General features: G+C 49.3%; 1 protein-coding gene across 3 annotated transcripts in view; it reads right to left on the reverse strand.

Annotated features, from left to right (window-relative positions):
- Positions 1 to 15,373, reverse strand: part of SLC25A17 (solute carrier family 25 member 17) — a 73,702-nt gene that overhangs the window by 5,018 nt on the left and 53,311 nt on the right. The window contains exons 7-9 of one of the 3 annotated variants that reach the window (XR_010921974.1): positions 13,724 to 13,819; positions 3,220 to 3,278; positions 2,443 to 2,525 (exon numbers count right to left, since the gene is read on the reverse strand). Coding sequence is in view for 2 of the 3 variants with exons in the window: in XM_067559554.1 (XP_067415655.1) it covers positions 2,443 to 2,525; positions 13,724 to 13,819 (179 nt within the window). In the remaining variant the exon portion in view is untranslated. The remainder of the gene's footprint in view (positions 1 to 2,442; positions 2,526 to 3,219; positions 3,279 to 13,723; positions 13,820 to 15,373) is intronic. The other 2 variants (XM_067559554.1, XM_067559555.1) reach the window with 2 other exon arrangements.

Consider the following 15,373-nt stretch of genomic DNA (forward strand, 5'->3'; position numbering starts at 1 on the left):
TATTTTTTGGGGTGGAACTCATCTGGCCTTGCCTGTCCCTTTCATTGGCAGCCACAACTATCAACAATCCCGGGGAGGGGTGCGTGTAAAGGTATTCAAACCCGTTGACAGGCACATAATACTTCTTTTCTGCCCATTTAGACATGGGAGGTAGGGGTCTTCCATAGTGCCTTGGCCAACTTTACTACTCCCTCATGCACCTGGAGAGCCACCCTGGATGGAGCTGCGGATACCAGGATGCCAAACAGTTCATCAACGGGTTCCTTGAGCTCCTCCACCTTGAGGCCCAGATTGGTTGACATGTGCTTAAGCAGATCTTAGTGGGCTCTGAAGTTGTTTAATAGGGCAGTGGTGGAGTGTCCCACTACCGCCTCATTGGGCGAAGAGCGAGAGGAGGCTGGTAACTGGGGGGGGGGGGGGGGCAGAGTCCTCCTCCCTGGTCGGGGTAGCCCCTGCTGGGCTGTCTGTGGGTGTCCTTTTCTGATCGGACTCCACATCCAGGTCTGAGGCTCCTGTGAATGAGCTTGTGGGATCACCATTTGGGGGAACCCCCACAGGTTCCAAAATTGCCACGGTCCAAGCCACTGTCCTTGTTGGAATCATGGGGAAACTGGCTAGCTGGTCTGCGGAGGTCTTAGTGCAGATTTCCCCCTGATGAGCTCCCCAAGGGGGTAGCTGGCTCTCGGTGCGGAGGCTTCCCTTCTCTGGGCGTTGGTGTCACCAGGATAGCCAGGTGGTCCTTCATTGCCTGGAACGCCTCAGCTGTAGTAGGCACCATCAGGAGTCGGGGGCAGGTCCAGGAAGGGGCTTGACACCCGTAGGGGCAGTGACCCCCTCAGGGCTTGCAGGGATGAGTGGCCCGACACGGGTCTCACTTGAACCCGTCCCCTTCTTAATTGCCTTTGGAGCCGGCAAGTGCCTTGTTCAGCGTGGGCCTTCTTAGATCTTTTCTTTGGCACTGGAGACGTTGAGCAGTACCGGGAAGATGCCAGTGTTGGGGGGGGTGCTCTGTGCCGAAGATGATGTGCTCGATCCCGAATCTGACCTCAGGTCCGACGCTGGTTTGAGCGCTGACTCCATTAGGAAGGCTCTAAGTCTGATGTCCTGATCCTTCTTAGTCTGTGGTTGGAAACCTTTACAGATTTTACATTTCTCCCACACGTGAGCTTCCCCTAAACACTTCAAGTAGCTCTGCTGCGGGTCACTCAGTGGCGTAAGATTCTTGCATGAACCACAGGGTTTAAAACCCAGGGAGCAGGGCATGCCCCATCTCTGGGTCAAAAGCAAACCAAAACTAACTCTAAAACTAACACTTAACAACAAGAACTAACTATATATACATGATAATGAGTAAACCACTAGGTTGATGAAGGACTTGCAGAAGCAAGAGAATGTTCCAGCACCGTCACAGGAGGTAAGAAGGAACTAAGGGGGAGGGAGGCTAGCGGTGCCCTATATACAGACGCATCTGCGTGCTGCTGCATGGGTAGAGCCCTGCGAATCTGTGGATATCCGCAGATCATTTTTGGTGGATCAGATACAGATCTTAAAGGTGGGGAAGCAGCTGTCTGCAGCTCATAGCCTTTGAAGCTGCTTCCTCGCCTTTGATATCCAGGGGTGGGGGCTGGCTGCCGATCAGCTGTTCTATTGGGCTCCTCTTCTGCCAAATCAGCGGCGGCAAATAAGCCCAGCGGAACAGCTGATTGGTGGCTAGCAGGGGAGCCCTGCAGAACAGCTCTTGGTTGCTCCCCTGCAGGCTGCCAATCAAATCAGCTGTTCTGCGGGGCTCCCCTGCTGGTCCCTGATCAGCTATTGGGTAGCTGCCTGGAGGGGCTGGCCCCCAAACAGCTGATCAGCGGTGGAGGCTGCAGTGTGGATGGCCTCCAAACAGCTGATTGGGAGCCCCAGAGCTGCAGGTGTATGCGGGTGTGGAAGACTACACTGTGGATGGTGGTTGGAGATAAGATGATTGGGGCGGATGCGGATCCACATTTGTGTGTCTGCGCAGGGCTCTATGCATGGGGCGCTTGAGCTAGCCCTACAGATACCACTAGGGAAAATATTTCTGGTACCAGTGCATGTGGCACACACACAGCTAATTGGGAATGGACATGAGCAAGCATTCAAAGAACAACATAAGGGCTCAGTAGAGAGGGGTAAGCATTCTACATCGGAAACTTAACTCTTTTCCAGGGGAGAGGCTGACTGTGTTGTTATCTATAGAATCACATTGAACAACATGCAGATACTTAATCTGAAAGTAGTTACTTCCTCTCCTAACCCTGTTTTGCAATAATCTACAAGAGACAAGTGAAACTGTTACTAGTTTAAGTGGGTGAAAATAAATAATGGTGGGGCCCAGCAATACTACTGCCAATATGCTATAAGCCCAATCTTTTGTGGGAGTGTGAGAGTCATTATGTCAGGAACTAAAAAGCTCACCTGACTCTCTGTCGAAGAAGGTAGAGAACATTCTTAAGACTGCCTAGCATCCGGTTTTCGGGGTTCAATCTGTGACGTCCAAACTGAAAGGGAGAAGAAAGAAACAGAGTTAACAATTTATTGGGATTATTTTCTCCTAATCATAACTCTCAATGCCAGACTGAGAACCCTAATGAACAGGTAAAATGTGGAGAGGCTACTAAATTCTATGATAATTTCTAGGATTGATTATTCTACATCTGTCTTAATATCTTTCAGGTTGTGCTGTCAAAAGGTTGCAATCAGTGCAGAAAAGTGCAGCCAAACTTTTATTGACCTTAGTTTATTTGATATTATACCTCCTGCATTAAATCTTTGTTTGCTACAAGTGAAATCTTATTGATTTTAAAGTTCAGTTCCACTCCAATGATAAACATGGAACTACACAACATTATCTTTCATTGACTCCATGTAAAACAATTTTCATTTTCAAGATTATTTTTCTAACTACCAGTCCTGCAAAGTCAATCTGGGATCTGCAATTCAAACTGAGTTCTTCCTGGCTAAAGACTCAGCAGGACAGATTACACCCTCACATCTATGCAAAGCCGTTATCTTCAGTGCAATTACACAGGTTTAAGGGCAGAATTTGGTGCTGGAACTGGAACTTCATTTACAACTGTATTGATGATAAGTAATCTAAGCTCCATGCAAACATCCAACTAATTTTATCATACTTGGTTCTGCAGTGCTAACAATTTAGTATTAAAGTAAGCAGATATGACTTTGAATACTTACTAAAAATTTTATCTTTGTTACAATACCACACCAACGTCAACATTACTCCTGGGGGAATTCTGCAACAAAAAATTAAAAATTCTATGCCAAAAAATTCTGCACAGAATATTTTAAAATTCTGCAAATTTTATTTGTCAAAATAACACTGATAACACCAGTTTCAATTATTTTTGTAATTTATTTCAAAATATCTGTCTGACAAAAAATATTCCCCCAGGAGTTGAGAGTTAAAGACATCCCTATGACAATCCAGTTCCTGTTTCCCTGCCTCCTACCTCCCAGAGCCCAGCTACGGGGTGCTCCCCCAGCCCTGACACCCACACCCCCTATCTCCCAGAGTCCAGTCACAGGACATTCCCCAGCCCAGACACCTGAACCCCCTACCCCTCAGAGCCCAGCTACGGGCCCTTTCTCCAGCCCAGACCCTCACACCCTTTCTCCCAAGAGCCCATCTGCAGGGCCACCCAGTCCAACTGCAGGGCCTCACATCCGCAGAGTCCAACAGTGGCCCTCCACAGCCCAGTCACTCGCATCGTCTAACACTCAGAGCAGGACCAGATTAACCTTTTGTCTGCCTGGTGCCAAACATATTTGTGGGCCTCCACAGGACATTACAGCAGGAATGCCAGAACTTCCCCCAACCCTGCCACTTTCCCCTGAGGTCCTGCCACTGGCTGTTCTCCCTCCTCCCCCTTTCCTGTTGCTCGATCCTCTCCACCTCCCTTCCCCTCCCTAACCCCCCCAGGTATAAGCAAAGTGAATGAAGTCACTGTATGCTTTGCTTTTATATGTCCATACACTTCCTTTCTGACAAACAAGAAAACTTAATCATGTGGAACAACTATCCTCTTCCAAAAATGCAGGCATAAATATGCATGAAACTTTTCCCTAGAAATGAGCCTCATTTTGGTCCTTCATAACCCCAAACAATTTTTGACCACTTGGTGCATGGCATTTTCTAAAGCCAGACCTTAATTACATTTAGTTCTATATAATGCCTTAATCTGATAAATGAGAATAGTGTTTAATTTCTTTTGCATCCAAAAATCAAAGACTTATGGACATGATAACAACCTCTACATAATACTAAAATTATAAAACAAAGCTAAATATTGTATATATACCACAGCAGGATTAGAATTAAAATCCTTGAGATTTCAATATCTGCACAGAAGATAAAATGCACAACTTCCAGTAACAACAACAGAGAAGTCCTATCTAATGCTCTTTTCACTGCACTGAAGAGGGTGGGTTTTTTTTTATTTTGGTTTGGTTTTTTTGCCTTCATCTATCACTATTCCTTAATTTCTACTCTGGGATGTGCTAATTCTGAAAATATTGAGAGAAGTCAAAATACTTCAGCATTGTGCCAGGTTGTGTATTTTGCTAGCTATATAAAAGGAACCTTTAAGATACAAAAATAGAATGATTGAGACAAAGAGTTCCTTAAGGAATTCACTGTGGCAATTTCAATCTGCATTTGGGTCAAACAGAGACCCAGTTCAGCAAAAGGAAATTAGCTGTTTAGGACAACTGGCAAAGGTTAAAAAAGTTCAGTTAATACTAGCTGAAAAACAGGGTTACTTACCAGTAACTGTTGTTCTTCGAGATGTGTTGCTCATATCAATTCCAATATAGGTGAGCGTACGCCACCGTGCACTGGTTCACGGAACTTTTTTCCCCTTAGCAAAACCCGAAGGGTCGGCTTAGGCACCCCCTGGATTACCACGCTCATGCCGCGCTATGTGAAGCACCGCTGACCCTGCAGGCCCTCAGTCCCTTCTTTCTGCCGACACCGACAGCGGGGATGGAAGGTGGGTGTGGAATGGATATGAGCAACACATCTCAAAGAACAACAGTTACTGGCAAGTAACCCTGTTTTCTACTTCAAGTGATTGCTCATATCCATTCCAATATAGGTGATTAATTAGCCATACCTTGGAGGTGGGTAGGAGTCATCAGTGAGCTGCTGTCATCAGCACAGCCCTGCCAAACCCCGCATCCTCTCTCGCCTGCTGCACGATGGCGTAGTGGGACGTAAAGGTGTGCACCGACGACCAGGTACCTGCTTTGCAGATGTCCTGCAGGGGCACTCGTTCCAGGAAAGCCACCGACGAGGCCTGGGCTCTGGTTGAATGCGCTGAGACAGCTCCTGGAAGCGGTACCTTCGCCTGCACGTAGCAGCACCTGATGTAGGTGGTGATCCAAGTGGAGATGCGCTGGGTGGAGATAGGTGAGCCCTTCATCCGGTCCGCCACTGCCACGAACAGCTGCGTCGACTTCCGGAACGGCTGAGTCCTCTCGATGTAGTAGGCCAGGGCTCGTCTCATGTTCAACGAGTGCCATCTCTGCTCCTCCTCCGACCCGAGCGGTTTTGGAAAAAACACGGGAAGGGAGACATCCTGATCATAATGGCCATCAGCCACAGAGCCTCCAAGCTGTCAGGAGGGAGTCCAGGTCCGGGTGCAGCAGGCGACCCTGGTCCTGGAAGAGCAGGTTGTAACGCCTCGGGAGCTCCACGGGCAGAGCGATCAACAAGTCCAACAGCATGCTGAACCAATGCTGTCACAGCCAGGCTGGGGCGATCAGTATCACGTCTGCTTTGTCCCTCTTGATTTTGAAGAGGACCTTGGGCAGAAGCAGAATGGGGGGGAAATGCATACATGAGGGTCCCCGTCCAGTCTATGAGGAACGTGTTGGAGATGGAGCCTGGCTCGCAACCCTGGAGCAAGCAGAACCTCGGGCACTTCCTGTTCCAGGATGACGCGAACAGGTCCAGTTGGGGAACACCCCACTTGCGGAAAATAAAGGTTATCGCCTCTGGGTGTAGTGACCAGTCGTGGTGGGGTAGAAACGGCCTGCTGAGGCAGTCCGCCTCGTCGTTCCTGACTCCAGGGAGGTGAGAGGCAGATATATGGAAGTCGTGCCTCACCGCAAAGTCCCAAAGTTGAATGGCCTCCTGGTAAACGGTCGAGGAGCATTCTCCCCCCTGCCTGTTCATATAGAACATGACTGCTGTATTGTCTGTGAGGACCTGCACCATCCTGCCCCTCAGAAATCTGAGGAACACCTTGCAGGCCAACCGGACTGCCCTGAGCTCCCGGACACTGATGTGGAGGCTCTTCTCCTCCTCCGACCAGAGCTCCTGGGTGCTCAGGTCGGTGCTGATGTGGGCCTCCCACCCCACATCCGAAGCGTCCGTAATTAGGGTGATCGATGGGGCTAGATCCCAGAAAGGAACCCCTCTCAACACCTCCCTGGGAGTCCTCCACCAGTTCAGGGAGGCCAGGACCTGTGGGGGAACCGTGACCACCCTGTTCAAGGAGTGCCTGGCTGGTGCATACACCGAGGCTAACCATGCCTGGAGAGGTCTGAGTTTGAGGCGAGCCAGCCTCACCACATACGTGCAGGCCACCATGTGCCCCAACAGCTGCAGGCAGTGCCTGGCTACCATCGTGGGACACCTGTGTAGTTGGGGGATTATCGCAGCCATCACCTCGAACCGAGGCTGTGAGAGGAAGGCTCTGGCCCGGGTAGCATCCAGGGTGGCCCTGATGAAATCTATGCACTGCACCGGGGTGAGAGTGGATTTCTGCTCATTTATGAGCAGCCCCAGTCTGGTGCATGTCGCGCAGGTGAGGGATAGGCTGTTCCGAACTTGGGCCCTGGACCTGCCCTGGATCAGCCAGGTGTCCAGGTAGGGGAAGATCTGCACCCCTCTGCAGCGCAAGTGGGCCGCCGCCACCACCACCGCCGCCGCCATGCACTTCGTGAAGACCCTGGGGGTGGACGAGAGACCAAATGGCAGGGCCGAGAATTGGTAATGGCAGCCAGCTACCATAACCCTGAGGAAGTGCCTGTGGCTGGGAAGGATGGAGATGTGAAAATACACATCCTTCAGGTTGAGGGCGGCATACCAATCTCCTGGATCCAGAGCAGGGATAATGGAGGCTAGGGAGACCACGCGAAACCTGAGACGCCTGATAAACTTGTTCAGTCGGCAGAGATCTAGTATGGGTCTCAGGCCTCCTTTTGCTTTGGGGATGAGGAAATACCTGGAGTAGAATCCCCTCCCTATTTCTTGTGGAGGGACTGCTTCCACAGCCCCTAAGAGGAGGAGGGAATTCCATCCCTGAAGAGGGATGGGGTGGAGGGGAAGTCCTGGGGAAAAGCCATAAACTGAAGGGCGTATCCCCTGCGAACTATGCCAAGGACCCAGCGGTCTGATGTAATATTCTGCCACTCGGTGTAGTAGGGACTGAGCCTTTCCGCAAACGGGAAATGTGGATTCAAAAGAGAGGTATAGGTGCCACCCTCGGGCGCACCATCAAAATTGTCTCTTTGAGTTAGGCCCCTTAGAGGGCCTTTGCTGGGAGGCTGTGGTTGATCCTGAGCGGTCGCAGCGACCAAACCCCCTACTTCTGTCTCAGCCCTACGGGGCTGAGAGGGTCTGGGCAATGGCTTAGGGGGCAGTTGGACCTGGCATTGGGGCTGCGGTCAAGACTGACGCCTTGAGGCCTGGGGGGTGTAAGACCGGAGCGTAGCTCGTGAGTCTTTTAGAGCGTGCAGCTTCTCGTCTGTTCTGTCCAAGAATAGGCCTGCCCCATCGAAGGGGGATTGTTGCACCTCCTGGGACAGCCTGGATGACTGCAGCCACGAACACCGCCGCATGGCTATTGCAGAGGCCATTGTTCTGCTGGTGGTGTCTGTGCGTCACTAGCAGTTTGCAATGCCGCCCCTGCCACCGTGATGCCCTCTTCCAGGACCGTGGCCAAGTCCGCCACCTGGTCCTGGGGCAACCCCTCTGTGAACCTTCTCATCGAGTTCCATAGGTTCAAGTTGTAATGACCTAGGGGGGCCTGATGGTTCACTATCCTCAGTTGAAAGGCCCCGGTGGAATAGACCTTGTGGCCTGTAGCCCGTAGGACTAGCCTGCTTGCTTGCATTATATAGATATGTATCTTTTCTTATAGATTTAAGTATGATTGTGTGATTATAATAGAGTTATACATTTATATATATTTTGCTGTAATGCAAGGTACCTTACAGGCCATATCCTGTATGATGGCTATGTAATTATTATACACATATTCGGGAACTTTGGCTTAGATAAGTGTTGAAAGTGTTGACGTATAGCAAAAAACAAGACATATATGGTCATGTTTTTCCATAGATGTGTTAGCAGTTAGTATACATACTCGGGACCTTCGGCCTAGATGTTGAAAGTGTTGATGTCAGGGATCAAACTAGTACACCACAAAACCCACAAAGGGCAAAAATATCAAAGGTGAAGTAATGGACTTTTACTGAAAAAGGAAATGAATTATTCATTAATATACATGAACCTGCCGGCCTATAGAATATGTGTACCCCAATAATTTGGGGGTGGAAGATCCAAGTATGGACTTAGAAGGAGGACCCATATTTTTAGGGTATAAGAAGGGGAAGATCGTGCTATTTGGGGCGATCAATCGTCAGCTACTTCTGCTTGAAGTTTCTTTAGTTAAGTGTTAGGATTTTCTTCTTCATTTTATACTTAGTCTTATTTGTAGTGTTAGTCTTAGTCTTATAGTTATTAGCTCTCGAGCATTTGCCTACTCCACCCCTCTACTCAAAAGTTGAGAAACCAAACACCTCTCTCAACCAGGTCAACAGGGAAGGGCGTGAGTATATTAATCCAAAGCATATCATAGAAATATATCTATATATATATCATATGAGTCTCTAAAATTAAGATTGTATTATCCATTATCCATTTGATTGTTCATTTTCTCTATATCAGTCATTTGTCTATCATTTTATGTTACCTTAATAAAACTTATAAAATTATACAAATTTAGTTATCACTAAGAACCTTCCTGTTGTACACCACGAGTTCCCTATAAAACTCTTCTGGAGCCTGATTCAGGGACAAGAACCTTCTAATCCAAGCAATTGGCAAACCTATAACCCTATTAAATAACTAATACACTGAAAATCAGGCTACAGGCCGAACAAGTCAAGTTTTTTATTGTCCTTGTTCTTAGGCGTGGTGCCCAAGCCACCCTGCCTGTCTCTTTGGTTGACCACATCAACCACCAGGGTCCCCGGGGCTGGGTGAGTGTACAAGAATTCCAACCCCTCTGCTGGTACATAGAACTTTTTCTCGGTGCCTTTAGAGGTGGGGGCAACCGAGGCAGGGGTTTGCCAGAGAGCCTTGGCCAATTTAAGGACTCTCTCATGTACAGGGAGGGCCACTTTTGACGGTCCTGCTGACCCAACCACCCCAAAGAGGGGTCCTCCTCCTCAGAGAGCTCCTTAAGTTCGATATTCAAGTTATTGGCCACCCTCTTAAGGAGCTCTTGGTGGGCCCTGAAGTCAGGGAGGGGCGCCCTGTGGTCCCTGGTGGCCGCCTCATTAGAGGAAGAGCAGGAGGATTGTGGAAGGGGCCCCGTGGAGGGTCCCTCCTCAGGGTCCAATTCCTCCTCCGAGGAATGGCCCTTAGCCTGTTGGCTAGATGAGGGGGGCACCGGCTGTGCCACTGAAGATGGGACAGATACAGTGCCTTGTCCCATCTGCGCCCCCCTATGGGCCCCAGTATGGCCATTGCCAGGGCCCTTGCGGCCACCCCGATGCCAGCATCGGTGCTGACTGTGGGGTGTCGTAGCGGAACTTGCCCTTGCGGGACCCAGAGCCACTGGAGCGGTGCCGACGGTGTCTGCGGCTTCTCATCTTTGCCGGGGACCTGCCCCTTGATGACCCCAACGAGGTTGAGGAGCGTCAGTGCAGTTGCGAACGGTGCCGATGGGCGGATGCGCGGCTCAATGAGCTGGAGGAAGAAGACCTCCGTCTCGGTGCCGAGGACTTCTGGCGCTACTTGCCGGGAGCGGTGCTGCCCATGCCGCCTCAGTGCCGAGCCTGACGCCGAGGCTCGCGATCGGCGATGTGTCGAGGTGGCCTGTGATGCCGGTGCCAGGTCTTTCGGCACTGGGATCCGTGCCGGGGATCGGGACCGGTGCCATGGAGGCGAAGGGCTCGGTGCCGGGGTGCGGGAGCTGTGCACGGCGGACCTGGATCGACACCACTTCGAACGCGATGCCTCCAGTGCTGTGGACTGTCCTCGGTGCCGCGGCAAGGAGGCGCTCAACGACTCATAGTCGGAGCCATGAGGAGAGCTGCCATGCTCTCCCGTCTCTGGCTATCTAGAGGGAGACTTCACCCCTGACAGGGGTCTCGACCATCCACCTGAGGCACCCAGTGCAGGTTTACCTCGGGACACCGGTCCCTGCGCCCTCAGCTGAGGGGGGGATAGAGGCGAAGGCATGGCCATTAAGGCACGTGCCACATGGAACGCCTTCGGCGTCTACGGTCCTTGCAAGGGTGCTCCCCCACCCCCAGGAGTCGGGGGAGGCTCCCTGCGTGGAGATGCAGACGCTGGAGCAAGATCAATGGGCCGTGGCTGGTGCATCTCCTGGCTCGACCCCGGCTGTACAGGCGGTGCGGGGGAGGCCTGGTGCTCAATGCCCTGGCATCTTCTTTTCTTAGGCACTGGAGACTGGTGTCGACAGGTCGACTCCGGTACCGGTGGAGTGCTCCGCACCGAGGAGACGCTTAGTGCCACGGGGGAATGCGCTGGTTCAGAGTCCGGGCGGAGTGCCGCTTCCATCAAAATAGCCTTCAGCCGCATCTCTCTCTCCTTTTGAGTCTGCGGCTTGAAGGCTTTGCAGATTTTACATTTGTCCCGACGATGCTGCTCCCCCAGGCATTTAAGGCAGCGATCGTGGGGATCGCTTACAGGCAGAGGTTTGCTGCAAGCGGCACAGGATTTAAAACCAGGAGAGCCGGGCATGGCCCGGCCCTAAGTCCCTAAGGGTGCTTCTATTCTAAATCTAACTATCTACACTTAACAAACACTTAACTCAAACTACTCAACTATTTAACAACAATAACAGTTCATAAGGGGATTGCTACTTGCTAAAAGGCAAGACGTTCCAGCAACTGTCACGGGTGGAAAGAAGGAACTGAGGACCCACAGGGTTGGCGGTGCCTCATATACCGTGGCATGAGCGCAGTACTCCAGAGGGCGCCTAAGCCGACCCTATGGGGTTTGCTAAGGGGAAAAAATTTTCAGGGAACCAGTGCACGGTGGCGTGCACTCACCAATATTGGAATGGACATGAACAATCACTCGAAGTAGAACTGCAGCATTCTGAATTTACTATTCTTGATGTGTGCTTTTAATGGGTTGTGTTCATGTGTGCTCTTTCTTGCAATTTGAGTTACATAAATTGCTATGCAAGCACAAAATAATGTTTTCAAATAGACTCATTAGCCCATTTATCTATAGCGATATAATCTGACAGAAGATAGGAAAAAACGTTAAGCTATGAATGTCAACTCCTTTGGGCATAACAAGGTGTCATCAACTCAGTACTAGCTTTGCTGACTCCTACAGTCATATATACTTGGAAACATTAATTTTCTTAGAGGGGCCAGGGGCAAGAACTCAGCAGGGCGGGGCAGAGGTTCGGTCCCCGAGCAAGGTAGGGGCCAGGGGGAAGCAGACCGGGCAGGGGAAGGCAGACACATTCCCCTCTGGGATGGCGTGGAGCCAGTACCTACTTCCCCAGCGACTTCCCTTCCTGTGCCCCTTGGGGCTGCGCTTTCCCCACCCCATCAGAGTCACCTGCGGGGGAGAGGGTGTCTCTGCCCTACTCCCACTGCGACTTCCCTCTGGCACATTTCCAGGTTGCTTGGCCTCTCCCCCGGCAGACGGACCCAGGCAGGATGCTGAGGGGGCAGGACAGAGCCACTTCTCATGCCAGCTGAAGGTGGTCACTGAGGGTCGCTGCTCTGTGCAGCGTGGCAGCTGCCTGAGAGAGCCCAGATGGGGAGGTGGGGGTGGTGGGCCGCCCCCCGCCTGGCCTGGTTGCCTGGGACAGGGGCCAAGTGAGCTGGGGGGTGGGAGGAGGTGGACTCTGGTTTGCTTGGCTTCTGTCCCCGGCAGCCAAACCTGGGCAGTGGGGCAGCCCATCACCTCCCCAGCTGGGCGCTTACGGGAAGCCTCCATGCTGCACACAGTAGCGACCCAGAGTAACCAGCGTGAGAAGAGACTGTTCCTGCTCCTTTCACTCCCCGCTCCAGCCTAGCTGCCAGGGACAGGGGCCAAGCATGCTGGGGGGCAGGCGCAGCGGAGAAGGACAGAGCCCCTTTACCTCCTGCCGCAGCAGGCCGAACAGAATTGGGGGGAGGAGGGGAGGACAAGCGTGGTCAGGGCCTTGAGGTGGAGCATAGAGCAAAGTGAGGTGGGGACACGGTCCGGGACCGGGGCCCCTGCTGAGTGCGAGCCCAGTGCCATGGCACCACTGGCACTGTCGTAAACCTGGCACTGTCCCAGACCCCAGCCATGGGGCGTCCCATGAGCCCAGACACTCGCACCTCCTGCCCTCCCGAGTCCAGCTGCAGGGTTCCCCCAGCCCAGACACTTGCACCCTCTACGCTCCCAGAGACGCAGAGGGAGAAACAGCCTGATGCTGGGTCCCAAACTTGTGTGAAGTTTTCTGCATGCCGTCTCCTTCCTTCAGGCAGTGCTGGGAACTGCAGCTGCCAGAACCCTCCAAGCTCCTTTCCCCAACCCCTGGTCATGTCTTCTATTTGCAAGCTGGGCTCTGCCACATCCAGCGGTCCCTAGTAGTGGTCAGCAGCTCTGCAGCTCATTTCTGTGGGGGGAAAAGGAAATTCTGTGCAGAACATTAATTTCTGAGCAAATTCTGCATTGCGCAGTAGTGCAGAATTCCCCCAGGAATACAACATGTATAGCTACTCAAGCTAAGATAAAGGTATTTATACTACATGCTGTAAGATGTACACTGACTACTTGCAAGGATAAGAACTGAGTGTTTTCCTCACCACTCCAATTAGTGTACAGCACTGGGCAACTGGCTAGGTGCATTATTTATGAAGAGTTCACTTTCCAATGATGCATCAAATCTTGGCCACAGCTGAAAGCAAGCAGTGTCTGACTAAGTAAAGCAAACCTCATGCATATGATTTGCTTTTTTAGTTAATCTTAAATCATTTGGTCTGAAATATTTAGTCCTTAAAATTTATCTTCCATGGTTATGCAACCTATTTTCTATTTATATTCAGAAGTCTGAATCCACATTTTATGCAGCCTTTATTGTAAGGTGCTTCAGTAGTTTTTGTGAAAGACACCACATAAATGTGTTATATTCTAATTACTGTCAGCTGCTGATGAGACTGCCCTATCCCTATTGAGTTTCAGCAGGCTCCACTGGTATGGCAACAAAAGCCTACGTCTAGGCCCTTGCAAATGGTGAGCCTTGCCAATGGCTTTCAACATAATCACCAATGCCAAAAGGACTTCTAGATGAGAGAGAAGTTTGTCTGTCTAGCAAAAACTCATGAACAGACAGGTCTTGGACTGCACAGTACTGACCCCCAGAGGCAGAGCTGCCTTCGCCTGGAACTAGATGAACCTATTTTCAGTATAACTACTACTCACCCGCAAAATTGATTGTACTGTCTGCATGGGGTAGGTGATGGTGGTGGCAACTGCCTTGGCTACTGCACCAATGACGAATGCATCCAAAGAGGTAAGCTGGTCAACAGTGTAAGGAAAATATTATTTGCAAGAAGAAACATATCAGCCAATTATCTATCTATATTACAGTTTTATGCCTATCACCACAGCATCTGAGGGCTTTCCACATAAAATCAATAACAAAATCCCTAAAGGACTTCATGGAATTTCTAACACTTCTCTCTTTTCAGGGTCAAAACTACAAATAAATCAGCACAGTGTAGACATGCCCTGAGTTATCAAAGGTTATTTCCATCATGGGGACGTAAGTTAGAGGTCTCATGCTGCCATAAGAAAAGCATCCTTCGAATTTTAAATATTTTAAATGATAACTTTCTCACACAAAAAAGCCCACAGTGCATCAAACATATAGAATTACCGCAAGTTGGTTGCACTATTTGACCTCATTCTAACTGATAAAGGTTAGAATGAGGTCAAGTCATCACAAACTAATTTCATTTGTTGGGTGCAAACAGGACCAGTAATATACAAGTACTTGGTGCTTTAAAACGGACAAATTCCCAGTGCTAAAAATAAACATGAAAAAAATTGAATGGGAGGAAACATTTAAACATAAAAATAAAAGTAATGGAGAGTTATTTAAGAATGCTTTTTTAAATGCCCAGGAAACACACAAATCTGCAATCACATAAGAAGGCTTCTTGTGTTAAAAGAAATCCTAGTTAAAAGAGGAAATTGAAGTATCAATTACAATTTTTAAAAAATACGTATAAAAATGGAAACATGGGGAAGTGGACAGCAGTGAATACAAATCAGCAGTTAGGAAATGCAGACAGTTGAAAAGGGAAAATAAAGATATCAGTAAAAAAAATTATGGTCAGTATGGTTAAGGACGATAAGGAATTCTTTAAATATATCAGGAACGAATGAAATTCTAACAATGGTATAGATCCAATAGTAGATAAGGATGCCAATCATGATGCAGAAAAGGCAGAAATAGTCAAATATTTTTGTTCTGTAGTTGGAAAACAAGCAGGCTGATGTATTCATATCTTAAAGAGATAAAGAAATTCTTTCTTTTCCATCAATACTTAAGGCAAATATTAAAGGCACCACTATTAAAGTTAAGCATTTTAAAATTGGCAGGACCAGATAATTTGCATCCAAGGGTATTAAAAAAATTGGCCAAGGAGTGCTCTGAACCACTGACATTGATTTTTAACAAATCTTGGAATGCTGGGGAAACTCCAGAGAACTAGAAAAAAAAGGAAATGTTCTGTCAGTATTTAAAAAAGAGTAAATAGGATAACTCAGGTAATTTATAGGCTGGTGAGACTGACATCACTCCCAGGCAAAATCATGGAAAGGTTGATATGAGATACAATCTATAGATAATTTAAAAAAGGAAGCACAGTGTATGCCAATCAACAGGGTTTTATGGAAAATAGGTCTTGTCAAACAAACTTGGTACGGTTTTTTTATGAGCTTATAAGTTTGGTTGATAAAAGTGTTGACATAATATAAATCTGTTACTAACCTTTCCGTAACTGTTGTTCTTGGAGATGTGTTGCACATGTCCATTCCACATTAGGTGTACGCATGCTGTGTACA

This window comes from Emydura macquarii, unplaced genomic scaffold, assembly GCF_026122565.2.
Source record: "Emydura macquarii macquarii isolate MOO-44397 ecotype Brisbane River unplaced genomic scaffold, CSIRO-AGI_Emac_v2 contig_2205, whole genome shotgun sequence".
Taxonomy (NCBI): domain Eukaryota; kingdom Metazoa; phylum Chordata; order Testudines; family Chelidae; genus Emydura; species Emydura macquarii.